This window comes from Aquila chrysaetos, chromosome 10, assembly GCF_900496995.4.
Source record: "Aquila chrysaetos chrysaetos chromosome 10, bAquChr1.4, whole genome shotgun sequence".
NCBI lineage: Eukaryota > Metazoa > Chordata > Aves > Accipitriformes > Accipitridae > Aquila > Aquila chrysaetos.
This window is the reverse complement of record NC_044013.1, coordinates 17908299-17936029: the sequence shown is the minus strand read 5'-3', so window position 1 is coordinate 17936029 and position 27731 is coordinate 17908299. Positions and strand designations below refer to the sequence as shown.

The 27731-nt window shown below is 36.3% G+C and overlaps 1 protein-coding gene across 8 annotated transcripts in view; it reads left to right on the top strand.

Moving 5' to 3' along the window:
- Positions 1-27731, top strand: part of PLS1 (plastin 1) — a 50518-nt gene that overhangs the window by 8698 nt on the left and 14089 nt on the right. For 4 of the 8 annotated variants that reach the window (XM_030029292.2, XM_030029295.2, XM_030029294.1 and 1 more), the window contains exons 2-9: positions 15800-15908; positions 19323-19486; positions 20735-20864; positions 22564-22696; positions 23643-23724; positions 25017-25182; positions 25278-25420; positions 26952-27047. In XM_030029292.2, the coding sequence (XP_029885152.1) occupies positions 15839-15908; positions 19323-19486; positions 20735-20864; positions 22564-22696; positions 23643-23724; positions 25017-25182; positions 25278-25420; positions 26952-27047 (984 nt within the window). In that variant the 5' untranslated portion in view covers positions 15800-15838. Of the gene's footprint in view, positions 1-1250; positions 1681-15224; positions 15335-15799; positions 15909-19322; positions 19487-20734; positions 20865-22563; positions 22697-23642; positions 23725-25016; positions 25183-25277; positions 25421-26951; positions 27048-27731 lie in introns of those variants that run through there. The other 4 variants (XM_030029289.2, XM_030029296.2, XM_030029290.1 and 1 more) reach the window with 4 other exon arrangements.

Genomic DNA, 27731 nt, shown 5'->3' with positions numbered 1-27731 from the left:
GTTACTAGCCTAGCACTATTTTGTAAGATGAATGGTTTTATAATACTTGAAAAAGGAAACAAAATTTCTAGTTAATAAAATCATGGACATCTTTATGCATTGTTTTGCAGCACATGAATGAAATGTTTGCTATGTATTGTTTTAGTAGAAGTGCCTGGCTATATTTTCCATTTAGACTTTTTTTTTTAAACTCGTGACTTTTTTCTTTTTTTTTGCATAGTTGCAATGTATGATTTAAATGCTTAGGGATGTCTGCTCATGTTGCCAGCTGAAACTATTTTTAAAAAAAAAATCAAAGCATTTGTCTAAACCCAAGATTTTTATAAAGTTTTTTTAATTTTTATTTCTGATGTTTGTAAGACGGTAAAGTTTTCACCTAAGCATCAGAAATAACTTTATATTCTTAAATGAAAGGTATCTCCTATCATATGAATCCTAAGGCTGAGGTTTTGAATAATTTAGTTGCAAAAAATTTGCTCAGAAATTTTTTTTCTTTTCCTTTTCAAAATATTATTAAAATTGACCATTGGCAACAACAACGAATTCTTCTGGCCTAATTATTAAGAACTACAGTACCAGCAAATGAACTTCATGTCTGCTCCAAATAGTCTTGTAGTTTAGAAGCTACAAACAATACCCTAGTTATAGTTCCTCAGATTTACTAATGTGCTCCTTTCATCCTCAGCACTTCAGCAAACATAGCTCCTTAAGGCTATGAACTGGCAAATGGGTAGCATTTATGTATCTGTGGACTCTTACAGAGACTGGATGGTTTTAAAATGCTGCCATTTGCTTTTGCCGTGTAGAAGACCCTCTTTTTTTCCTCTAGCTTGACCAATGAAAAAAGAAAAACAAAAATAACCTATGAATTTTCCATGACAGAAAATCCTGGCTTGCTTGTAGTATAGTAGCTGATCAGTCTAATCTTCTAATAATCTTTTGAACCATGTAGAGTTGAATGAGGAATTAGCAGGTGACAGAAGGCCATACTGCCATCTGATAATTAATGAAAACTGAAAAATACTCTGGCAACACACATCTATTTGGTATTATTTAGTTATTGCAATTAGCTAGAATATGAAGAATAAATGGATGTAAACTGAATTGCTGAGGGCAGGAGAATGAATGTGCGTTTCTATTGTTACTCTTAATGATCTTCACATGATTAACTTCTGGGGTGACCTTAAAAGTAAGTTCATTAGTAAGAGTTAGCCTGTGGCACTCTGTGGAGTTTTAGTATTTGTAGCAAGCTGAGGTTTCCTACTTCAGACTACCAGAGAGCAGGCACACGGAAGGATAAAGGCAGTAGTTTTCTGGAGTGTTGCAGTTGCACTGTTTTAAGATCTGCCTCCCCTTCTGCCTCTTAGGCTGTTTGTTCACTGATAGCTTTGTTCATAGTTTTGCTTTTTAAGTTACGTGCTAACTAAATGTTATTTTCACGCTTGGAGAAGAGAAAAATGGTTCATGATGTTCCGGTTGGCTTAAGAAAAAGATACTTTTCTGAAGTTATGAGTGCCATAGAAGGATAAATTCCTTAGCAAAGCACACTGAGTACAGTATGTCCTACTTCTCAAGAGGCACCGAATCTGGAAGAAATAGAGGCTTGGGACAAAAACTGACAGCCTTGCAAAAGATACTGTAAAAATATCAGTGATACTGTAACAGATTAAACAGTTGAGGGTGAGTATACTTTGATTGTAGTAGATGGAATGCAAAATCCAGCAAACTGAAAAACTGTGAAGCTCATAATGTGAAATTGTAAATTGGTAATAGCAGCAGCAGAATTTTGGCTGTGAAATTGGTAATAACAATTGCTGTGCTAGAAGTTGGTAGATAGTGAAAAGCTGTGCTATTTGTTGTATTTTAATGTTTCTGGTTACTTTTGTTTCCTTACTATAAATGCTGAGGTGGAGATAACATTGCAACTACTTGACTTTAATAGCACTATCACTTTTAGAAACATACTATTTAAATTGTAATTTAGAGGCAGACCAGAAGATGGTGAGTCAGTGACTTCTACAACATCATCAGTTCTCACAATTTGACTGAGCTTTCCGTGAAAATTGAAGATGTTCTCAGAAGTCATGGTTTTTGAAGTTGAGAAGTTATGTGAGGATCTGTTTAATTTTAAAACAAATTTCTAGTCCTTCCAGTTACAGAGAAAAGCTTGAAAAGTTAATCTGAGAATAATGTGAAGTATCCGAAAACAGAAGATGGATGTCATTCCATATAAGTAATTTTAAAACCCTTTGCCATTTCTTTTTTTTTTTTTGGTGTTTTTTTTTTTACTTGGTTAGGGTCTGACTTGTGATTGTTTTTGAAAAGTTGGGTTTATGACTATTGCTTCTGGTTAGCATTTCTGTTTGGTAATTAACTAGCAGTGCTGTAGTTTAATAAGGAAGTACAAGAATAATTAAAGCATAACCCCCAAGTTGTGAATCTTATTTGTAGAGTACTGGGACACCCAGAAAGCCCTTCTGTCAAATGAGGGTTCTGTCAACACATTGTGAGCTCTGAGCATGAGTTTTGCTGCATGCACAGACAAAATTCGTATTGATGGAAATGTTTCAATAAGAATTTCAGGATTTGTTTCCTAATTAAGATATATATAGGAGAATATTTATATAGGAATTTCCTATAAAAATAATGCAATTTTTATTTGTCATTGTAGTTGCATGCTAACAAAAGCTGTATGTGTATAAACCTAGACAGAGAAAGAAAGAGATTAAGTATCATTTGCTGGCGTGTCTTAACTCATTTCCTTTTGCTGTTGTAAACTTGATATGTAATGTCAGCCTAGGCACAAAAGAATGACTTGAGGATGGAGTGCCTGAGTGAACTTGCTTTTATTAGTGTAGCTTTTCCATTTATATTTTAGTGTGGTTTGCTTTAATGAAATGTCACGGAGAAATCAAGTTTGGACTTAAAAAAACCCCAAAACCTCTATTCTTCAGATCAGTGACTGGTTATCAGATGGGTTTTATTACAAACAGGTTCCTAGTTTCTCATCAAATTTCCTATCTGTTAATGGTAGACTCTTTCCATCTAACATGCATTTGCATGGTAAAACTGCTATGATGCTTTCACCTTAGTAGGCATTCATTTTGCCACAATTTCTGGGTTTGGCACCCTGTGCTATGGTGGCTGTTCTGTTAGTTCATCCCCTATTTTTTCCTTGCTTTTGGTGGTAGCATCCGAGGCACCACATCCAATGCTAATTGCAAAGCACAATGACTAGGAAGCATGGGATGTAAGTTTTAGTAAAATTAACTGATTTTTGGAGAGTATCAGATGATCCATCCAGAGGGCAAATGATAACTGCCCGTGAGAAGGTCCTATAAAATGAAAAGAAGAAAATAAGAAAAGGTCCTATAAAATGAAACAGTGTATTAAGTTGATTGAACTTGTTGAAAGACAGACAAATCTGGCTTCTGTTCAAGGCTCAGGCAAATGCTTCTGGGATGAGTGTAAACATTATGGTGTTTACACTTGTAAAGAAGTTTCTTCCACCAAGTCACCTTAATCTGTCCTGAGCCCCATCGTAACTGTTAATACCTTGCTAATTAATTTGATTGTAGGTCTGCAACCATGGATTACTTGAATACAGACATTGCCATGTGTAAAATGGAAAAGCAAGATTGTTGCTTTCAGAACAATGCCTTTAAATGTTTAATTTATATTCAGAAACTCAACTTAAGATTCTTGGATAAAAAGATGAGATGATGGGGTTGCTTCATTTCTGTTACCATTATTATTTTGAGTTATAGTGGGCAGGCTCGGTAGTGTTCTTGAGCTGTATAGGGAAAACATGTTAATGCTTAATGTGAATAAAATTTTTCAGTGTAAATGCATGTGAATATAACTGTGAATAGAAGCAAACCTAATTGTAACTATGTTATATATCTCAAGAGGGGAGAATGGGTGTCTCAAGGGTAAGCCACACAGCTTTCAGAAATGGGCTGCAAGTTTCATGAGTTTTATACCAGGATTTGTGAATTTCCTTTGTGAGCACTAGTTTTAACTGTATTAGTAAATAAAAATAAAAATTATTCTAGACTATGGACAGTATGGTGGAAGCTAAAGCAACACTAAAATGATTTACATTGGGAAGGTTAGTACCACACCCACAAAGATCACATGTATTACAATCCTAGTGGTTTCCACAAATGTACATTTTCTAATAGTCTAGAGAAGACACTTGTTCTAGGGTTTGCTCAACAAAGGGAAGGTCTTCTGCATGATCTCGTGTTTCCCAAGGGAATTCCCTGATCCCACTTCTCTTGTCGCTGTTATTGTCTATTCTTTCCCATCCTTGTATGCCATTAACAGCACGCAGGTTTTACTGCTGGATGCAAGAGTTTCTTATTGTAAAATCAAAATGTTAGCAAGTATGTCTGTGACTTTCCGTATGTGTAATTGTCGCAGATGGAGTGATGCACTTCACTCATAAGAGAGAGGTAGAAATATGTTTATTGATACAAAACAGTGATTTAACAAAGTTTGATAGTAAATGCGACAGTGGTTTAACAAGATGTGATGGCAAGGTACACTTGATTGTTTACTGCATAGAGGACGGGATCAGATAAAACTGTAAGGGAGACCCTCCCTTTGAGTCATGATGTTCAGAAAGGACCCCCTTGCATTCTAAACACCTTCTTAGAGGGGAGTTTAGGTGCAGCTGGATCCAGACTTAGTCCCAGACTTGGTCAATGGTTTATGTCTAAAGGATTATATATGTGCAATCAATCCTTTATATCACTTAGCTAAGATTCCAAAGTTTCAGCGCTCTTATTCCCAATTCAGTTACCGACTATCTGATGCGATAAAGATTCTCTCAGCCTCAAGGAGTAATGTTGAGAGGTGTCCCTACTCGAGGGGAGATCATGGTATGCAGCCTGCTGCCATATAGGAGAGCTCAATGGGCTCTGGGCTGTCCACTATTTATGGAGTAAGATAATTGGCTTATAGTCATATTTACATACTGGCTACAGATGTTAGTTTCTTTCAGATTTGGCTTGAGTCAGACATTGACCAGCACTGTGGTTAGGTGGGTGCATTGCTCAAATTAGCCCTTAGCTATTGTGGTGTTATCCGTCTCCCCCGAATCCACATGACCTGACCATCCAATACAACTGCCACTGGTGGTTATCACTTGAGCAGGGTTATGGGAAATAAAGGTCATGGTGTGGGAGGAGAGGAAGGGAAGGGGAAGCACACTGTCACGGTAATGAACTGTGGAAATGAGACCTTGAGGAACCTTTCTGTTTACACTAACACTTGCATTTCTATGGCAGCACTAAACAAGAACTGTTTCTGTCTGTCTTGGAAGGAATATCATTGCAGTTGCATTGTACTTGAGTTATTTGTTTCTAAAGTTTTTCACTAGCTTATTTATGGCATCATTATTAGAGGTGCTGAAAATCCACAAATTCAGCTGACTCCAGTTGAAGTTGCTGGAATGCAACTGAAAAACTTGGCCTTAATAAATGGTACCTTTGCTGTGAGAGTATCCAGTAAGGTGCATTGTGAGCCTCTGGAAGATGTTCTGTACCTGAGTGCAAAAGTAACTAATCCCCTTTAGACCAACTGTAAGGCTTGATTAGGGTGTTTTAGAACTGAATCGCAATAGGTTGGTAGCACATCTTCCTAGCCTCTGAAGTCATCCAGGCATTTGAACTTGTGCACCCTTAGCTCTGTCTCCAAGCTGTTTGCCTGCAAGTAGTAGGCTTGAACGTCTTTAAAGGGCATAATAGGACCATCCTTTTCTACTGTAGATTGTAACAACTCTTATTCTTGTATATTCTATTTCATTTCCATGAGAACATAAGCTTCTTTTATTCACAGAGAGTTCTGAAAACACTTTTTAGTGGGAACAGTCTCTTAATAGTGGATAGTTGGTATGTTTATGTTAAACTTTAAGTCCTTATGTGTTTCGTGTTCTTTTTTCTGATTAAATATTTATGTTGTTGGGGAATGAAACAAATACTTAAAATATTTCAAATTGATCATGAAAGATGTTGAGATAGCATAAAAGATAATTAAGATTTGTGGTTTGAGTGTATTCAAATTCCTACTGTGCTTTCATTTTCCTTACGTGTCTGCACTTCTCTTGACAGAGCTTGGATATCCTGTGTGTGCTGTTACTGAACTTTGAGCAAGGCAAAGGTTGTGCATAGTAAGACCCCGAGCAAGTGCTACTTTAGCAGATTCACTGTATCCAACCTTTACTTTGGGTCAGAGTTCTTTGAATTTAATCATGTTAGAGATTCTGTGGGGAAACTTTAGTTTTGTGTCCCTTAATTTGTTGCTTATTATGGCACAAGTGTTTAGTATTTTATATTGTATACTTTGCTTCTGTACTCCCTAATTTACTGGAAAGCTAATATGTTATATTTAAATTACATAAAATATGCAAATAGTTCAGAATACTTAATCTTGAAGTTTTCATCAAGTAGAACGTAAAGCCCATCTCAAAACCGGGATGATTTTGCTTCAGATTAAGGGGTATATTGTTCTTGCAGTCAATCTGATTTTGTATTCTGAAAACCAGAAGTGTTGTCTCTTATCAAGAGATCTGTGAGAAAAATCTTGTTTCTGTATTTCCAATACTGATTTGCCTGGTATTCTCAAGTCCTAAATAAAAGCTACCTGTTGCATGGAAGCAGCTTTGTGCATATATTTTTCATCTGGAAATGGTTTGCTAACAGGTAGGGAGCCCAGAACACACTGTATTGCAGAAATACACAGATTTAACTTCCTTGCTGTTCTGTGTTACTTGCAAAAGTGATCTAACCACAACTAGTGTGTTATGAATTACTGTATTTATAAACATCAGAGAATACAGTTAGAAAGCAGTAACTCATGCACACAGATCTGCAGGGCTAGTAGTATTGTATTACCTCAGTATTCTGGTTTCACAGAGAACGTCACTATTTCAGATTTGCTCTACATGACATGCTCGTTAATACTATAGCTTATTGTATTAAAGCAAATGAGATGAGAAGTGAAGCAGTGGCCTGTAATCTGTTGTGGGACTTGGAAGACTGGAGTTCACTTCCCTGCTTTGCCCTTTGTCTTTAGAACTGGAGGGTAAAGTGCTGTGCCTTGTCTTGGCAGCTGCAAGGAGCAATTGCAGAGGCAAATTCTTGCATACCACCTGGTATTCTAGACTACAGCATAGTAGTAGTAGCAGCTTAGTGGAAATGAAATGGTAGAGTACAGCTTCAAACCTTGACACAGCAGATTCAAGCAGAAATTTATGAGTTTTATAAATCAGGCCACATCTGTGTTAATGTTGTATGAGCAGGCATCGCTTTGCCTGTGGATATGGGGTAGATGGATTTCATGTCCCTGTTCCAGAACAGGGGATAAAACACTCCCAGCCCTGTGCTGGAGGCAGGTGAAACTTGTAGAACTTTTAGAAAAATAACTAATTAACCAAACCAGAACAGGGGTTAAAACACTCCCAGCCCTGTGCTGGAGGCAGGTGAAACTTGTAGAACTTTTAGAAAAATAACTAATTAACCAAACCAGAACAGGTCATACATGGTCTGAGATAACCAGTTTGGGCAAATTCAGCCCAAAGTGTTGGTGTAGCTAAACTGTAAACGGGTTAGGTTTGCCAAATGTTTCAGAAAAGGTACTTCTATGAACTCTGCATGCAAGAGCATTTTTTCAGAATTACTTTCCTAGAAGTGGTCCTTCTGGCATAGGTAAGGTTTCCATTGATGTTTTTTATTCGGAGTGCTGAATGCAACAATACAAAGCACAGGCAGTCTGAGATCCTCCTGAATGATGCATGTGGAGGAAACTATGTGAAACTGATACTGTTGATGAATTTGCATGGCTATTCTCTATACTTGGCAGCCAAAGGAAGCTGAAGGCATTTTGTTTGGATGAAAAGATATCTTTCTAAAGTAAACTCGTATCTGCTTTATAATAGAATTGCTCTTCATCCTGACTTAAGCCTCATGAAATTATTCTGTACTTATGGCATAGTAAGTGAAATCAGATCAGGCCCATGACCAGTCTAACAGTTAGGTACCTCAGCTTATGTTTTACTCTTTATTCTTGAGTCACCCATGTTTATCTTGAAGGCATAGTGGAAAATGTTGATTTTATTATTCACCAGAGTTACTGTACTCTGTTGAATAAATTTCTATAGAGTGAATAATTAACTTCAGTGTAAATCTTCTAGTCCTCCTTACAGAAGATATATATTTCATGGGCACAGAACTTAGCACTCTAGCTGGTTTGATAGTCCTCCTCTAACAAAGATCAGTGCATATGGTTTTGGAAGAAGTTAAAAAAATACCAATTTTTCCCTCTTAGATTGTACCTTGTTCACTGTAATGCTGTACGTAGAAGACTGAGGAAAATTCCATGGATTATCAGTTTATATGTTGAAGCGTAACGTTTCTTCATTGTTATCCTCTAACTTACAGTAATTAAATACTTTTGATGGTCATAAATGTATCCAGCCATGTTTATGACATACTCTCTGACTCTTTCAGGTAGTGAAGCTTCAGACTGACAGTATGATACTAAAAGAACTTTCCACCTCATACTACTCTGTTAATGACTGTACCTGATACCATAATTATACCCTGCCTCTTCTTTCAAAAATTAGCAATGTGCTTCAGCAGTTGCAGTATCTCTTTAATTTTTTTTTTTATATACAGGTGTATGTATTTAGCTAATTACTTTGACGTTTTGGAGCTCTCCTGTTTTAAAGGTTTACAAGTATCCTCTTTGCTGCATTAGGAGGGGATCTTTTTTTGTATCTTCTTTCTTTATAAGACCCAGTGCTCATCATTCTACAGGGTTATTAGATGCTTGCTTTCTATGGTTAGAGGACTGGCCACACCTGGAATACTGTGTTCAGTTTTGGTCCCTGCTATACAAAAAAGATGTGGACAGGCTGGAGAGGGTCCAGAAAAGGGCCACAAAGATGGTCAAAGGACTGGGAAGCCTGCCATATGAGGAAAGGCTGACAGAACTGGGTTTGTTCAGCCTTGAGAAAAGAAGGCTTAGGGGAGACCTTATCACCATGTTCCAGTATTTAAAGGGTGGCTACAAAGAAGATGGAGACTCCCTTTTTACAAGGAGTCACATGGAAAAGACAAGGGGTAATGGGTACAAGTTACTCCTGCGGTGATTCCAATTAGTCACGAGAGGAAAATTTTTCACAATAACCATCAGCCATTGGAATAATCTCCCAGGGATGTGGTGGATTCCCCAACATTGAACACTTTTAAGATTCGGCGGGACAGGGTGCTGGGCCATCTTGTCTAGACCATGCTTTTGCCAAGAAAGGCTGGACCAGATGATCCTTGAGGTCCCTTCCAACCTGGTATTCTATGACTATATTCTGCAATCAAGGGTTCTTTCACTTTGTGTAACATGAAGTGTATTTGTCTCCTATTAATGTCTCCTGCAGTTTTTTTCACTGATATGGAAAAGATAAGCTATCTTTTCGTATCCTATACCAGTGTAAACTATAATAAAAAAATTATAAAGTCACTGAACCCTATTGATTATTCATTTTGTCATAAAGATTAAAAGACTTATCACAGTAAGATAAAAAGTTAATCTCCACTAAGTTTAAAAAAAAGAGGTAATCTCCACTGCTGTTTTATTATAGACCACCAGTGAAACACTGAAAATAATTTGTCCTTTCACATTGTTAAAGGATTGGTTTAGCTGGCCCCTAATCATCTTTATATTTGGGCATCAAGAATAATCTTGGCATAAGTAAAAAGATCTTTCAGTATAAGCTGGGGAAAAAAAAAACCAACCAAAAAAACCCCAAAACCAAACAGAGCAAACAAAAACTTGGGTAGTTTTATCTTCTTGAAAAGTCATCAGAAACTTCTGTGTGTGTATATTCATATAAAGCTAACATTCTGTATATCAACGGCAGTTAGTTCCGTTGCTCAAATTTTTATTATATGCAAGTCTTTCCACTAATGCTTAATGAGCATTTCCTCAGTTAAAATACAGCAGCATTTTCTCCTCTCCTTACTGACTAAAGGGAACATCTGATGCATGTCTTTGTTTTAAAGTTCCTTTTGTATGTCTTTTACCTTATAATGCACTCTTTTCTCACTGAGACAGGATAGAACTCCTAGTTTAATCTGGCAAGAGCTTAAAAGAGACTAATGGTGCATGAAAGCTACCCTGTTTCCACCACATCGGCTTAAAGAATCCCAGATAAACTAATGCAGGAATGCTACAGGTTAAACTATGGGTTTTGTGAGGGTTTTTTTGCATTAAAAACTATAGCAGTTTGATTCAAAGCCCAATAAGAGAAACAGAATTTTCATGTGTTGTAATTATAGATAGTCCATACTAATAACCGGCTGGTTATTGACATAAAAGCACAACCTGTATTTGCAAATTATGCTAGCCTGGCTGACATTAGAAACAACAGATTTAAGGATGGTGCAGCAATGGAGTGGTATTTGCACCAGGGACAGAGGAGGTGTGTTCCTAATGCCAGACAAAAAGAACAGCAACAAAAGAAAATAAGCTTTTGAGTCAGCATTTGCCATGTCCATTATCATTGCAGAAGCAGCTGCGCGTGGAAACAAGGCAAATAGAATTTGAAATGAAGAGCTGGAAAAGAAATTGCCAATTGCCAGCCGGGATGGAGAAAATGATTGGGCCTGATTGCCAATTAACTGCTCTGTTTTTTTCTGACAGCTTTCATAACAGGTCAAAAGAGCTGCAGGAACTGGCCCACTCACTTCATCCTTCATGGTTGCTCAGCCACAGATAGTCCTCTGCCCTCAAAGAAATGCCACAATGGTATCAACAGTAGCTTGTATCTGTATTAATGTTGGATGTGGAATGTTTCCAGGAGGCTCCAGTGAATTGTTCTTAGATAACAAAAAGCCTTCTAGGCATAGGGGGCAGGCTAGGGATAGATGAATATTGTCAGTTCACGTTAAACATATTGGCAAAGACTGAAAAGAGGATCAAGGGCACTTTCTTAGCATAAAAACACTTTGTACCTACCCTGTCCTGGGGCAGCAGGAAGTGGTTTAATGTAAGCATCAACTACAGAAAACCTAAGTGTCATATGAACACTACCAGAGTACAGAGAAATGTCTTCTCTGGAAATTAATATATCTTTCAGCACGTAGTCATAGTTCCAATAGACATGTACCTTTAGAGGCTTAATGTTAAGTCTTGTCAGAATTGCCTGTGGGCTGTTATCTTGGGTGGTGATGAACGTGCATGTGCAAGGTATTTATTAGCTTAGATAAATGGTCCCTGCTGCTATATTGAAATTGTCTGAAATGTCTGACTAGTTTAGGTGTTGTCTCTGCTCAAACTAGATATCTTCTGAATGACAGAACCATGATTGTTGCACTTTTACCATTTAGTTGACCAGCTAATTTACCCTGTAATTATATAATAGGGCATTTAAGACTGTCCTTTTAGAGCAGAGGTATTAGCTTTATTTATCTGCTTCATGCAAGAACAGATGTTTCTACTGTGTTACTGAAATACTCAACGTCTTTGGAAATCAAAAATTGCTATTTTCTGAAATAGAATACGTTGGACAATCTAAATTATGAATCATAAAAGGGGAGGAGTGAAACTAATTGCATTGCAATTTTGCAGAAATTGTTATTCATAAAATCTGACTCATGGTAATGGTAAATAGATAAAAACATTAACAGTATGACAGAAGTGGTGTTCTCTTTTGCACCTGTGTGGCTAAATATTTCACTTAGGCTTTGACATGCTGTTTCTGTATTTCAGAGGACTGTCTTCTGGTTTTTTGTAGCTTAAGAATCCTTTAAATTTCCTTAGTAATTCAGATTTAAGTGTTTAATTTTTTTTCCCCAGTTTTTCCACAGTTCATTACTTCTTTATTTTTAATTGCCACATCAGGTTTCCAATCAAGGTACTTGCACTTCCAGAACATCTGTGCGTAAGGTAATTTTTTCTGAATATATATTTTAAATGTTTTTTTCTTTTGAGTATGAAGATTGGTACATGCTGCTAGTAAGCTTAGCAAAATGGATGAGTAGGATTTTAGTACTTAAATAAGATTGAGTGACATGAAGGAAAAAGACTTAACTTACCACCCACACTGAAGGCCATATCCTGTGTGACCCACAGGAACAGTCCCAGTGAAGACACAGAAAATACTAACTCGAGTAAAGTAGACAAGATCTCATTAAAATATCCCACTGTTGTTTAGGAACTCTTTTTATATAGTGTCATGGAAGAAAACTAAATTACTATTATATTATCATGGAAGAAAGGAAAACTACTGCCTTAAAAGAAGCAGAAACACTTGCTGAGATAAGAATCAGTTACGTAGTGCATGACTTGTTTTTTCTCTTACACAGCAGTGTAAGTGTAGATAAATAAATGCTTATGTTGCATATAGGACCCAAATAAATATTTTTACTTTTGTACTTTGAGACAGTGGTCACATACTCTTGTGACAAATATATATTTTTTTTATTTTATTTTATTGAATGGTCTGGCAATACAATTGCTATCCTAGAAGGTTTCACCACATCTTATGTTATTTGTTTTCCTTAAAACCCTGAGCCCCAGTTGAAGTTTGTTACATGAGAATCTTAACTTCCAAGTCATTTTCTTTTTGAAGGAAATATTCAACTCTGATGGTTTCAGATAAGCACAAATGTCAAAACATAAACCGCAAAGACTAAAAAAAACCAAACAACCAAACAAAAAACCAAGAGAAAAATAAAAAGTGTAAAAAATGTTCTTTAAAACAAAGTCATGGTACTTTGTAGTATTTTTAACAAATAGTTGCTTTGTTTATTTAAAAATAGTATTTTTTAAAAGTTGGGAACTACTCATTGCTAGCTCATGAGCATTGCTCGTGTTATTACGCATACAGGTTTAGGTACATGTAGGATACTTTGTTCAGCATTTCTGCATTTCTTTTTTAGCTCTAGAGACCTTTCCAGCATTTCCTGCAGAGAGTGTTTTTTCATTACAAACAGATCAAGAATTCTTAGTGAGTGCTTCATAGTACAGAAAAGTTTATTCTCTCCCATACAGAGTTGTCTTACCAGCAGTAAAAACAGTAGCAAAAAAATTGTCCCATTGCCTCTTGTATTAGAAAATCAAAGGTAAAAACTTACTTTGCATTTATGAAAATGCTGTTGAGGGAATCAAACCCATCCTATTGAATACTGCTTAGCAATCTAAACGTGTGCATACTTACAGTTAAGAAACATCTCCAAAAAGCTGAGGTTTTAATTTAATAACTTATATAGAATATGAATCTAAATGACAAAAAGTATACCATTCTGGGTTCAACAAAAGGCAAAATAATATGAGGAGGAATGCTATAATACATAGCTTTGGATTGGTAGGTTTGAGTAAAATTATCAGTCCCAATATCCTGGTCAAGTTCTAATTTCTGGCTACCTAGATCTCCATCCAGTGACATGCTTTCCAACATAGTATCCAAATATGTTGAATAACTATGTTTCTTAACAATTTAATATTTGCAAATATTTTTTTAATCCATATGGGTTTTTTCTTTGTTTTGGGGGTTTTTGACAAGTTGTGTAATGTCTCCTTTTTCTCCTGAAAGATACTGTGTAAGTATGAGGACGTTAGAATATTGATAGCCTTAGGCATTGGCTACAGTGGGAATCTTCACTTTCTGTGTTAACTGGAGCTAGCTACGGAAGAAAGGCCGAGCCTGTGCTCTTCACTCTGAGCAAAGGGGGCAACCTGTGAACGCCACACAAGCCAACAGGTTTTGCTGTACTTCTCATTTGGTCTCCTTTCATAGGTAGGCAGGGAGAGGCAATCTGTGATAAATAAACGTTCTACCCAGTTGCAGAATATGTTGGGTTTTGACATCACTAATATGGAAGTGTGATACCTTCCTCAGTGAAATAATCTCCAGCAGTGATGTCACCGCTTATGATTCTGAAATCGGGAGACACTTCAGTGGTTAATGTAGTGAGGCAATGTTACACCTGTCTGTGGCTGACCACAGCTAATTTATTTTGTATTAAAACTGTTTTCGTAGTAGAGTAGGTATAACTTAAATCAGCAGTATTGTATGCACTCCTTGGGCACTCCTTAGGGAACCTCCAGGAAATCTGTCTGACTTCCTGGCACAATCCCTCAGCAAACTGTGGCTGATGTAGTGCTCTGCTGCCTCTTGTCTCATGTGCTGGCGACCTGTGCAATTGCTTCATTTGTTTTTTTTTCTTGTTGTCAGATTGTCAAGGATTGAAAGAAAACTGACACAGCTAGAATGGGGAAGAAATTGTTTTCTAACAGAAATTCAGATTTATAATGTTTAATCTCTTATTCTGAACCAAATTCTGATTCCGTTATTACAGTCTTACAGCAGACCTTAGAGGGATCCTGTTGTTGCATGCATTGTGCAACCATCTAGTTATGGGGCAGTCCCTGCACTGGGAAAGTCTGTAACCTGATTAGTCAGGACATACAAAGGTACAGCCTTGCCCAAGGGGATCCAGCAGGTCCATGGTAAAACCAGTTGTTGAATTCAGGTTTCCCCTTCCAGTGTCTCATCCAGTGGGTACCAGTACAGTTCTGTTATGCACAATTCTGGGGGGAGAAGCAGCTGCATATAGCAGATCTGAAGATAATTATTACGAGCAAATAAGAACCTGGCCATTACAGGAATATTTTTCTTGCTCTAAAGCAAAAACACTAAACCAGAAGCAACTAAACCAGAAGGGAAAACATACACAAGTATAGGACACCTTTGATGAAAATACTTATGTAAGGTGGATTTTTGCCACTTTTGGCTTATAAAGTAAAAGCAAAGACAAAACTTTTACTTTATGGTAGGCACAGCACCACTTGTAGCACATTTTGCTCTACAGCCAAGTGTTGCTCGGAGCTTAGCACATGCAGATGGGTGCTGCCGTAGGCTTACTTTGTGTGTGCCAGTGGCATGATCACAGAGGAAAATGGCAAATGCAAATATAAGTTTGTGTACTGAGACAACTGTGTGTGACTTCTTTACAAACTTGCACTTATTAACAGGCATCTGAATCATCCTGTTGTAGTAAAGGGAAATGGACAAGGATATGTCCTGGGGGTTTATCAATGCTTGGGAAGGTTCCTTCAGTTTTGTTTTACTTTTTTATGTAGCTGGGTAGAGAAAGTAGATTCATACTGAGCACAAAGATTGGACTCTCAATAAAAGCCTTTATTCGGCTCTTTGACAGTGTTATGAGACAACAGGCTTGTCAGAAGAGTAGAGTAAAGATCAGGAGGTAGTAAATTCTGCAGCAGCTGTGGAAAGGCTCATCAGTGTTCAGCCACTAATTATAAGCAGGTACTTGAAAGTGTCCCACTGAGGTTTATTACTGTGCAAATGTTGGAGTGGTCAGTGCTTTGCAGGACTAGATCCTAGCACTAACTACTAATTGGCAATGATACTGCATTGCACTTCAGAAATTAATTTTTCTAAAAATTGTTTGTTGAAATATAAGGCAATGATTTTAATGTTGGAAAACCACTCAAGCAATGGAGGTAGATTGTTGGTCAGTGCTTATTCTATGCAAATGAATATATGAAGTGTATGAAAACAGGTGCTGCTATTGTGAATTCTTAGTCACTGTTACAATGAAAAGAATTGCTAGGTGTTTGATGTACTTTAAAGTGTTGTTTGTAATGTTTTCAGTGTGTCAGACCTGGAAATGTCATTCAGGTCTGGTACCTTGTACTGAAAAGATCAGTAACTTGTATTAGTATGTGCTTGGAATTAAAGCCTTATATATTTCCTGTTTGTTGTTATTAGGTATAAGCAATTGGGGACGACACTTCTTGCTGTCCAGAGATGGAAAACAACATAACTACTATCTCTCGTGAAGAGCTTGAAGAACTAAGAGAAGCATTCAGTAAAATAGGTATGTTTTAAATAAGAAAATAATAAGAATGCCATTAACATTGCAAAGCATGTAGGATTTGTGGAAGAAATCTTTATGGATCACTGTGTTTTGATAGGGCCATGTTTTTCTCCTATGTGGCCAGTAATATCTAAGAAAATAGGAATGTTTACATAAACCCCCTTATTTTCACTGAAACTATGTGTTTATTAATTTCTTTCAACTTCAGCAATGAAAACAGATACATTTTCTTGCTGGGCAGTTGCATTATTTGTGCCATTGTACATGCAGCATGATAGGTCTGAGAATTCAGTTTTTTGAACTCCTTAAATCTGAAAAAAATGTTTGATTAAATGTCAATTGTTAAATATATTTTCATGTTAGATTACTGACCCTTTGGTTTTGCTTTACTTGTATGCTTTAGTGAACGAGTAATTTTTCTTTTCGTTTATTGGATCAGATTTTACATTTTAAATAAGCTGAACTTGGAGATCTTTTTTTGATCTTGCTTTTGGAGCTAACAGATGTTAATAAATAACTGTGCAATTCTGTATGCTTGACAGGATGTTTGCAGATTAATCAGAGAGTAAACAGAAAGAGTGAGAAATTATATAGCAACTAACCCTTATTTCCAGATTGCAATACCGTTGTGAATGTTAAAGTGCTTTATTTCTTATTTGCTGCAGTTCTGAGGGGGTGATATGTAACTGTGCAGCTCAGCAAATCGACCAAACATATTTGTAATTGTTCATAATGGGGGAACAGGGTTGCTTTAGGCAAAAAGTCTTAAATATTAGGAGTCTCTAGGTTGGTAAAGAGACTATTGGGAAGCTGTATGTTAGAGATCTGCAAGACCATGACTAGTATGGAAAAGGTGAAGAGGGAATTATTCAGTTTCTGACAATACATGTATTGTGTGATGCCCAGTAGAGAGTCAGAAAGCTTAAAAAAAAAAGTAGTAATTTTTTCTTCATGACAAATAATAAAACCATGAACCCCTTGATTCGGGATTTTGTTGAGACCAAAAAAGAGTAGGAATGCTAAAGGAATAAGATACATCCATGGAAGGTAATCCATGAGTTGCTATTAAACAATCATCTTGACGTAGTCTGTAGTTCAAGAAGTGTATAGCCTGCAGGAGCTGGAAAGACAGAACAAAGAAAAGAGCACTGTATAGTTGTATCAATCTACTGGGAGGTGTTAGGATAGATAGATACTCACTGATGTTATCTGACAGCTTTTCTATTTGTTTGGTTTTCACCATCTGCATTCCTTCTTTTTCTCCCTTTTCTTCTGCATGTTTTCACATTTCTGCTCTAAAATTGTCTGTACTGCTTCTACTCACTGAAAAGCATTTTATTCCTTACTGTATTATGCTTTCTCTAAAATAGAAAAATTAAGCATCATTAGCTTTTTGCTTTTTTCATTTTTACATTTCCAATGTCTTTATGGATAAATTGCTTGCAACTATATTGGTAAACTGAGAGAAAAGGCATTTATTGAACTCTGCTTGTCATCATGGAAACTTACCCTCAGTGAAAGATGAACCTAGAGAAATAAAATAGCTGGTAATCTGAGTGAGCTCATGAGCATGTCCTCTGCTTTTTAGACCATTCCCGTTACACGTCACGTGTGTTGTTACATGTCTGCAAGCCAGACAGTGGATGGATTAATACATATGCAGACATAAAGTTTGTCTGTGTAGTGATTTGTGAATTGTTGGTAGTATCAAAACCACAGAGAGGTATTTTAGCCTTTTGTCAGCAGTGAAATGTGGCCTTGTTATGAAGCTGTACAAAAACTACATAGTGTAGTGTGGATTACAGGGAAATTACTGTATAGCAATCAATTATGGCTAGAGGGGAAAGCATGTTTCTCTGCTTGCCGTTTGGTAATGTGATTTGTATTTATCCACTCTGGTATTACTGGCTGAGTTCTGATACTAGACACGATATGAAGAGAAGTCTTTTAACTAGTAAACGAAAAAAAAGTGGGAGCACCTTGACAAGTCAGAAAAGTGGCCACATCATCTTGCTTCTGTTTCTGACTCATGTTACTTGTGACGTTCTCTTAAATTACTTATCTTAGACGCATCATTTGTAGAACTGGGAAAATACTATTAATTCAGGTTTTTCAAGGGCTTTAATGTGATCGTGAAAGAGATGGAAAATTGTTGTCAAACATGGAAAATATTAGTGTTAAATATATAAATTGATGGACATTATATCCAGCACTAGTTACGCTGGATATGATTTCTTGTATTTGATTGAGCTTCATCTATACTGTGTATGGACTGTAGCTTTTCTGCTTTTAAAAGTACTTCTCTCCATTGCATAGACATTGCACTACAGGTACAGGTAAGGCTATTTTAATGGACATTCTCAGATTCTGCTCGTATAGGTATGTGTATACATATATATGGAAATATGCATAAATATAAAAAAAATAGGAACAGTTAATGTGTTTCATTTGTGCATTGCACTGGATAAAAACATATTACAGGTTTGTAAAACGATGCTTTATTATACTAAGACAAGAATTCAAGACAGCCTTCTGCACACAGATTGGCCTAAGGTGGAAGTACAAAGGGTATTTTTATGATTTCTTCTGTGCTCCTGCGTTATTCATCATGAATAACACAAATTACACTGAATTTTTCTTAATTTATTTTTTATGTGATACAGCCATTCATTTCTTTCCACAGTTGTGGAGCTATACCATACCTCTTGTTCAAAAAAGTATTCTGATATTTTGCTGTGTGTGGACGTTCCTGACATGTGGTCTTGGAAGCCAAATGTAGGTGAAGGTGGCAATACAAATTGCTCCCAACAGAGCTAGTTAATAGATTAAGGAAGGTCACCTTTCATAAACAGATACAGATCATCCCAGATTTATTCTTCACACGTAAGCCTAACCACATCAAAAGTTTTGAAGAACACAAAGTGTCTATCAGATACTAGGATAAGAAACAAAATGCAGTCAGGCAGCGTTCTTGTGTAAGTAGTTTTTCTTGTGTAAGTGTGTTCTTCTAATAACAACTTGCATCAGATTTGAGTTTACTCATTGCAAATGGTATAGTATTGACAGTAAGAATATAATAATTGATATCCCTTTCACTTGAAGGTTTATAGAGAATTTTGTTGGGAGTCTTAAAAAAAAAAAGCTTAAACTTTGCTATTTACAAATTTGCCATCTTGTTATAGCTGTGCTTTGGGATTATAAGATAGCTCCTGAGAAAATATGTAACAAGATGGCACAACTCCTAGCCAGTTGTGCCTCTAATCCACAAGTATTCTTTCATGCTTACTTATCTATGTCAGAAGAAGAAATACTTGTCTCCTAGAACTGTATTTCTCACACTTTATTTATTCTTAACAGTTACTATACTTAGGTCTTTACATAAGTATAAAAACAACTTGTGCTTTCATTTTACAGATATTGACAACAGCGGGTATGTCAGTGATTATGAGCTTCAAGACCTGTTTAAAGAAGCAAGTCTGCCCTTGCCTGGTTACAAAGTCCGGGAGATTGTAGAAAAAATCATTGCAGTGACAGATAGCAACAAGGATGGGAGAATCAACTTTGAAGAATTTGTCTCTGTAAGATGTTCCCTTTGGATGTTTCTCCACTGTCTGATATCTGTTGAGAACTAGGATAGAAAACTGAATTAAGTGGTACAACTAAGTACAATTTTGATACAAATAACTAATATTTTGAGAATGGGAAAGTTTTCTGTGACAATTTACAATATCCTATATAATTATTTATCAGTCTTTATATTTCACACTCTCATTTAATTTGGGCAGCATGTGAGAGCACAGTAGCTGCAGTCAGTCCTACTTTCTACTTCCTCAGAGATGAGGGGATGGAGTGCATATTTTAGTAACTGTTGGGTAAGTCCTTGCCCTGACAAAAGAGTAGCTAATTAGATACCAGCCTCTGAATTCTCTTAGTGATAAGCTAATGCTTGTGCTACTGTGCTTAATCTCTATACTAAAGGCTATTTTTTACTGGCAGTGGGGTACGGTTTTTCACTTTTAGTGAGCAAATTTGAAAGGTTTAGACTTTTTTAATATGGATCACTTGCTAGTGTGGTTTATTTAAGAGAAAGAAAAACTTTTCAGGGTGTTGGTGTGTGTGTGTGTTTGGGGATGATTAGTTTTTGCTTGGAATTTAGAGTACTGCTGCTAATTGCAGCCAGTTGCTTGTTGAACTAGTTATTGATCTTTCTTTCCAAGATTCTAATTTCCAATGTTTCATAGGTGAGATGCAACTATTTGCATCCAGGTATTGAACTGTATGTGTTACTTATACTTCATTGTCAGTTTTGAGACCTCTGCAGCATTTGGACAAATCTAGGAGATACCAGTATATCCAATGTGGTTTACATTGCAGGTGGAAAATGGTATCAGCTTGCTTAAGGGCATTTGTAACTGTCATGTAGTAACTTTTTACTGTAAAGCATGTGATGAAATAAGTGGAAGAAATATGCTATAGTCATTGAAAATGTGTATCTTTAGTTGTTTTCTTTGGTTTACAAAAATGTCAGTGGAAAAATTGTGTAGACTGTTGAAGGTCTACTTTTTTAGAAAGCACAGCTTAATAAAGGTAGCACTTGAGGTACTCACTGAGAAATACTAAATTAGATATCCAGTATGCAAGTTTCATGAAGGGTTTTAAACTGGTTTTGCCCATACAGTAATTTTTTTTCAGAACAGAAGTCAATGTAAATACCAAAGAAAGGCAGTCAGGTTAACTACTGACTCTAGAGCACTTACATGAGTTAACACTTAGTTATTTGAAGGTATGATCAATCACAAAATGCTCTCTATTTTTTTTAATTCCAGATAATTCAGGAATTGAAAAGTAAAGATGTTAGCAAATCATTCCGAAAATCAATAAACAAAAAGCAAGGTATTACAGCAATTGGAGGAACATCAGCAATATCTAGTGAGGGGACACAGCACTCTTATTCAGGTAAGAAATAAACATGACCAAATTTTGCATGGAGGAAGACTCTTTAAATTTGTACTACAGACTGAGAAAAAAACAACTGGAAAATGTTGCTGTTGAATGCAAATTAACACAGAAAAAGCATGTGGAAATAGACAAGATAAGTGTGGGTGGTAGTTTATTAAAATGTGGGCTGTTTGGTGGTTTCTAGTTTCATGCTGCACTCAGAGGTAAGTTAGGCATCTTCGCAAGAGCAAAAAATGAAAATAAGCACTGACAGCACATGTGAGGGGAAATAAATGGCCCCTTCAGCATACTTCTACTAATGCTAGTAAAGTTTTTGACTTCATTACATGCTAATCTACTCTTATTCCTATATTCAGATAAAAATGAATCCCTGTTTTCATTTCCACAGTGTTGACCAAAATGAAAAAAAACCCAACCAAACCCAAAACAAACCACATATCCTTTCTGGATGGAAGGGCCTCCTCAGCTGTCTCTGTGCCATTACAGAATTGTTCACTCCCATATTATTTTTGCGTAGCTTATCTCATACTTCAGAAGTTGCATTTAATATTTGATCTCTGTTTCCTTCTACCTCCCCCTGCTGCATGTCATTTAAGTTGGTAATTGTGCCTAATTGCATTGCAGCTCCTGGTCAGAATGTTAACCACCTTCCAGGATCATATTGCAATAAGCAATATTGCAACTTTTTTGATTGACTCGAGTCTGGGATTTGCTGTGGTTCCAGAAGTGTGTTAAGATTGGATGTATGAGGAAGATTCACTTCAGTTAGCTAAAGGTGGTGATACCCTCTCTCTCGGTATTCTCCTTATAGCACCAGCTGCACTTGGTATATCTCAAAAGCAGGAGATAGAATATATCTCAAAGGATGCCTGTAGGGCGGTCACAATCAGAGCTAATTGTTTAGACTCCCTTTCATTTTTGGTGAGAGAAACTGACCTGGCTAGAGTGCAATTCATCTAACCTGGCCTCACCAGCCATCTAGTTTGACATGAAGTGTGCACTAGAATTTCATGTTTCTTCCCACTGACAATGAAAGAAGCGTAATGAGTCACATGTAGGTACCCGTCTTGTATGCTTCTTGAGGTAAGGGAGGTGAATACCACCTATACTGTCTGGGAGTTTGGATACTGATACTTGATTGTCTGTTTTCCCAATAAGCATTCTTAGATACATTAAATTCTGCACTAAATATGAAAGAGAATTTAAATCTGACCTACTAAACTTTTTAAGTTTCTCAAAGCTAAATACAGCACAGTAATCCAGGTGATAGTCTCAAAAATACTGCCAGTCTCTGAAGTTCTGGTAGAAGGCAGAATGAAATGCTTCATTTTAAACCAAGGGTGTATCAATTGAGACGTTGCATGCTTCAGATAACAAATTTCCCTCTTTTCGTTGTAATTGCTGAGAAACTGAATTCGAAGTCAGTCATGATGATACCTTCCTCATTATGTCACTATGATTTTTATGTTGTCCTTCAGAAAATCATCAGATGTTCAGAGGGTGCAGTAGGAGAAAGATCAATCTGTACTTGACATTTTTTGTGTTCTTTGCCACTGGTCTGATTCTTTCCATAACTGGCCCCTGTGAAACTAAGGGGCTTTGTTGCAGATGAACCTCTTTGACCCAACTCTGATGTTTAGTAATATGTGTTCATGGAAGTGATAGTAGATTATTTTAATGCTGCTGTTCTTTTCAGAGGAAGAAAAAGTTGCTTTTGTTAATTGGATAAATAAAGCTCTACAAGATGACTCAGACTGTAAGCACCTCCTACCTATGAACCCATCAGATGCCAGCCTTTTTAAATCCCTTGCAGATGGCATCCTTCTTTGGTGAGTCCAGGGCTGTGAGGAAAAAAAAGAAATTAATCTCAAAGGTTAAATGCTAATCACAGTGACATGAACTGGAAAACTTCTGACAGGCTTTAACTTCAAGACTCCATTCTTAAATATTTCAGCCAATGTGTAAGATGGGGAAAATCTGTTTGCCTCTAGAAATGTTATTTTTAGCAAATTTTTTATGTGACTGTGCATATATTATGAAGTGGGTTTCCACTTCAGACCCATAATTATGCATGTCAGATATATGCAGGTTGTTTATAAAGGAGATAATTACGTAGTTTATATATTCATTAGCTGGAATAATGAGAAAACTTTGCTATTTCAAATATTTTTAAAAGTTACTAAACGTAGTTGCTAAATCATAGGATGGGAGGAACAGAAATCTGAATTAAATCTGATAAGAGAGCATATAGTAGGTCCCTTACCTTTAGTGTGCTGTAACTTTCTAGTTAGTTAAAGTAGACTAATAGTACTTATTCATACACCATGGTAACAAGGGATTAGCATATTAGTATTGATGTGAATTAGTCTTTGAGATCCTTGCAGATGCAAGATACTATAGAAATGCAGTACATAAATAATATTGTTTATATTACAAAGATTTTCACTAGAGACTATTTAACTGACTTTAGTTTACAGTTTTAATCTTCTCAATAACTTTTTCTGACAGCACAAACATGCTGTGTTACTTAAGTATAAAACCCAATTGCCCAAGTTATAATTACATATTATCTGGGGGTTTCTGGATGAAAGTGCAATTATTTAACAGGGAGAGGAGATTTAGAGGATGAGGTGGTCTTTTTTTTTTTTTTTTTTTTTTTTTTTTAAACCTTGTCAGAAATATTTACAGCTAGTTTAAAGTGTTAGGAGTTTATAATCAAATAATATATTTTCTGAGAAATGAAAGTTTGAATAAACTCTGACTTTCCTTCCTTAGCAAAATGATCAACTTTTCACAACCAGATACAATTGATGAAAGGGCTATTAATAAGAAGAAACTCACTCCTTTCACTATTTCTGTAAGTACTGCACAGATAGGAACTTGCCATAAATGAAAAAGTAAAATATGTTTCCATAGCTTTGTTTTAATGACAGTTCTTCTGGTGGAGGGAAAAAAAAAAAAGTCCTATGTATTAAAAAATGTCAAACCATGAAACTGTATTTTCTAATAAACTCTGCTGAATTCTCCTGTTTCTTAGATGATTTACAGGAAAACTTGTATTTTTCCTGCTTTCTGTAGTTCTTTCCCTATTTGCTATTACTGTTTTGCTTTACTAAGTATCTGAAGAAAATAATTTTAGACTTCTGAGTGGATGGTCAGGTCGTATTTTAGCAATGCAGAAGGTATCTGCATGGCTGTATACTGTATGGTAGGACGATGCATTTTCAGTAGTGGAGAGCAGCTTGGACAGATGATGAGAAGCTCTGTTTTTTTTATTGTGTATGAAGTCATGAAAATATTTGAGAAACAGTTTTTAAGACCTTGGTTTGAGTATATGAAAACAGGTCTGGAAGAGGGAAGTAGATCATAAGTTACCATCCTAATGAGGAAAAAAAAAAACCTGATTAAAACCCTCAGTTAATTGGCAGACTTTTCATTTCAGGCTGTGACATTAAAATATGAGAAGTTAAAACATACCATGTTCTAAATCGTCCAAGTGGGTTTTGTAATCTCTACTTATTTAAAGAAGATGTGTCAGCAAAAATGATACTATGTGTGTTTGTAGATATTTAAAGAAAATAGAGAGTAATATTTACGAGAGCTGCCAGGTGTTTTTTCTTGGAATGTTTCATCTGTGACAATCACTAGCTTTACTTCCAATATGAGGATGTTGAATTGCCATGATTTTCTTATGCTGTCTCTTCAATTACAGTCTAACAGTTGCTTGAATAAATGTGTCAGCCTGTATAACATCTAAGATGGAATGACAGTGATGTCAGTAGCCTCCTGCACAGGGCAGAATTCCATATGAGCACATTTTTCCACAGGATCAAGCCCCTGATATTTTGAGCAATATTGTTTAATTTGTGTATGTGATACTTATGAATTACAAAAAAGTATTTTGATTACAGTATTCCTCAGTGATCCAACCTGCAGAAGGTGGTCCACAATTTTTTGGTGGGTCCATATTAAACACTGTCAATAATGTTTTCTATTAAATTTTGATAATCTCCACAGAGTGCAGTTTTCCACTGGGAACCATTGAACTAATGCATTATTTCTTATAACTTCTGAAATTTACAAAATTTAATATGAACAAATTTACTAAGAATTACAACCTCATAAATTTGTTAATGATATTCCAAATAGGAAAACCTAAACCTGGCTCTGAACTCAGCATCTGCTATTGGCTGTACGGTTGTCAATATTGGATCACAAGATTTGCAAGAAGGAAAACCACACTTGGTATTGGGACTCTTGTGGCAGATCATTAAAGTTGGTCTTTTTGCTGATATTGAGATCTCCAGAAACGAAGGTAAGAGTAATGGCAGGTATAGCAATGTTGGCAACTTGGAATTAACTGAGACCACAATAGCAATAATTTCAGCTTTCTTTCAAACTTGCTTTTAGCTCTTATCGCCTTGCTAAATGAAGGGGAAGAACTAGATCAGTTAATGAAGCTTTCCCCAGAAGAGCTCTTGCTACGCTGGGTGAACTACCATCTGGCCAATGCAGGGTGGCAGAAAATCAGTAACTTTAGCCAAGACATTAAGGTATGTAGTTATCACTCTGATAATTGAGTATAATGGTATTGAAACACACTATGCATAGGAACAAATGAGTCAGATCAGAAGTATTAAGAAAAATAGTAGTCATCTGCTTTTTCTAGCTATAGGTTCATCCTGCGTTTTTCAACACTGAAAGAGCATTATTTTGATCTCTTATATCCTGTGCAGTTGCTCATACCATATATTATCCCATCACAGTGCAAAGCGAACATTTCCAACAAGCTCATATTCAGGGAAGTTCTATGTTCTAAGACTGTTATTAGAGTTATTTAGGACAATTTGCACTACCTTATTAGTTACCTTTTTCCTGTCCATCATTCCCTGCTCCTGGGTCTGCAGAAACCCATCTTTTCTTTCTTTTGTTGTTTTAAAGAAGTGTATGGCTTTAAATCTCCTCCTGGTGCATATTTGCTAATGATGATTGCCCTTCATACCTAGCATTCTACAGAAGAGTAGGAAACCTCTTGAGGAAAGAACGGTCATTCAGAGGGCAGTCTGGAGTAGCTACTGATTCTTAATCCAAAGAGAGAGCAGCCCCCCTCAGTCATTGTGCTCTGCTGGTGTGCCAATTTACTGACACAAGGGGACTGAAAGGCATAATGTTTCCTTGGGGCAGATGGCAGATCTGCATAATTCTTCTCTCTTCTTCAGTCATTCTGCATAAGGTATGCAGAGTACTGTAGTAAGTCCAGCTGAAGAGAGAAAAACCCAACTTTCTAAAACTAATAGCAAAGGAGGAAGATTCCCTAAGGTGATAAGTCCTCTTTATTGAAGAAAACCATGTTATTAATTGCTAGTTATATCTTTTCAAATGCCACCAAGAAGGCTATTGTTAAAGCAAACCTTTAACTAAACCTTTAACAAACCTTTTTATATGAAAAATTGCTACTATGGTAAAAATATTACATGCTATTTAGGAGAAGTATTAAATACTTCTAAAACCAGCAGATTTTTGTTTTATTTTCCTAGTTTCTTAGCGGGGAAAAAAAAACAGAAGCATACTGAAAACTGCATCAAATAAATATAATTTCTTTTGTTGCTATAGATTCAGCCTAAAAGAGCCACTTTAGCTCTCCATTTTTAATTCCATTTACCTCATCAGTTAAGAAAGACAAGATAATATAAAACAGTCGATTTGAAAAGGACAGTGAAGGAATAAAATACCAGCACTGAAAAGAAGATCCATACTGGGGGGGTGGGGGGGGGTGGATAGCCTATATACATTTGCCTTAAATATCTTAATTGCAACTGTCTAGTTCATATCCAGCAGAATAAATTTAACCAACGTTGTCCAGAATAATTAGCAGACATTCCTTTTCTCTGTCATCTGGCTAAGCAAGTTCTATATGAAATAGTGTAGTAAAATGGCTGCATGACCTCATCCATATTCACTGAAACTAGGGTGCCATATTTTTCACTTCTATGGCTTTTGAATGGGACTGTAAGAGCAGTAAATGGCTATGAAAGGCTACATACTTGCTCTTTTTTTTTTTAAATATTACACTGCTTGTTTTAGGATTCAAGAGCATACTACCATCTGTTAAATCAGATTGCACCCAAAGGAGATGACCTTGATGAATTGCACATTAAAATTGACTTTTCAGGATTTCATGTAAGTATCCAGAAATGTAAAAATAGACTGGAATTATCGGAGACCTCTATGTATGTATGCATGCAACATCCTGGTTACAGGGCTGTCCCAGAATCCTCTTTTGCTTTGTAAAGCATACAAAAGCTCAGATTCTTCTATGTCACAAAAGCTTTAAATGGGTAAAAACTTGAGTAAAGTTCCAGGGCACTGCTGAAACAGGATAATGCATCCTGCAGCGTAAAATTTGGAGCTATGTTTTACTTGGAGTAGTGTCTAACTGGTTTTTATTTTCAGTTGGGTCCTCCAACATGAATATTACAACATCCTGCTCAGTTCTGCTCTTCTGGAATTCAGACAAGGAAAAAGAGTAGACTTCACAAACCTTGTGATCCTTCCTCAAACTAAAGAGCATTCAGAAATGACATGTGAGCTCTTCCAGTAACCAGTAGGAAAGGAATGTGTGGCATCCATCAAGGTTTAAGTTGTAAAGGGATAGAGGGTCTAAAACCAGCCTAGATAGATGTGAAAACACTTTTCTCTAAGCTGCTACATAATGCTTGTTGGAAGGATTATTCTGAGAATGCATTTGATACAAAATTGAACTGTGTGTCTGAGATACAGATATCTATGCATCAATCAGAATCTTAAGTAGAATCTCGTCATACCTTATAGTAATGAAAACCCACATGCAAAATTATGTTTGCT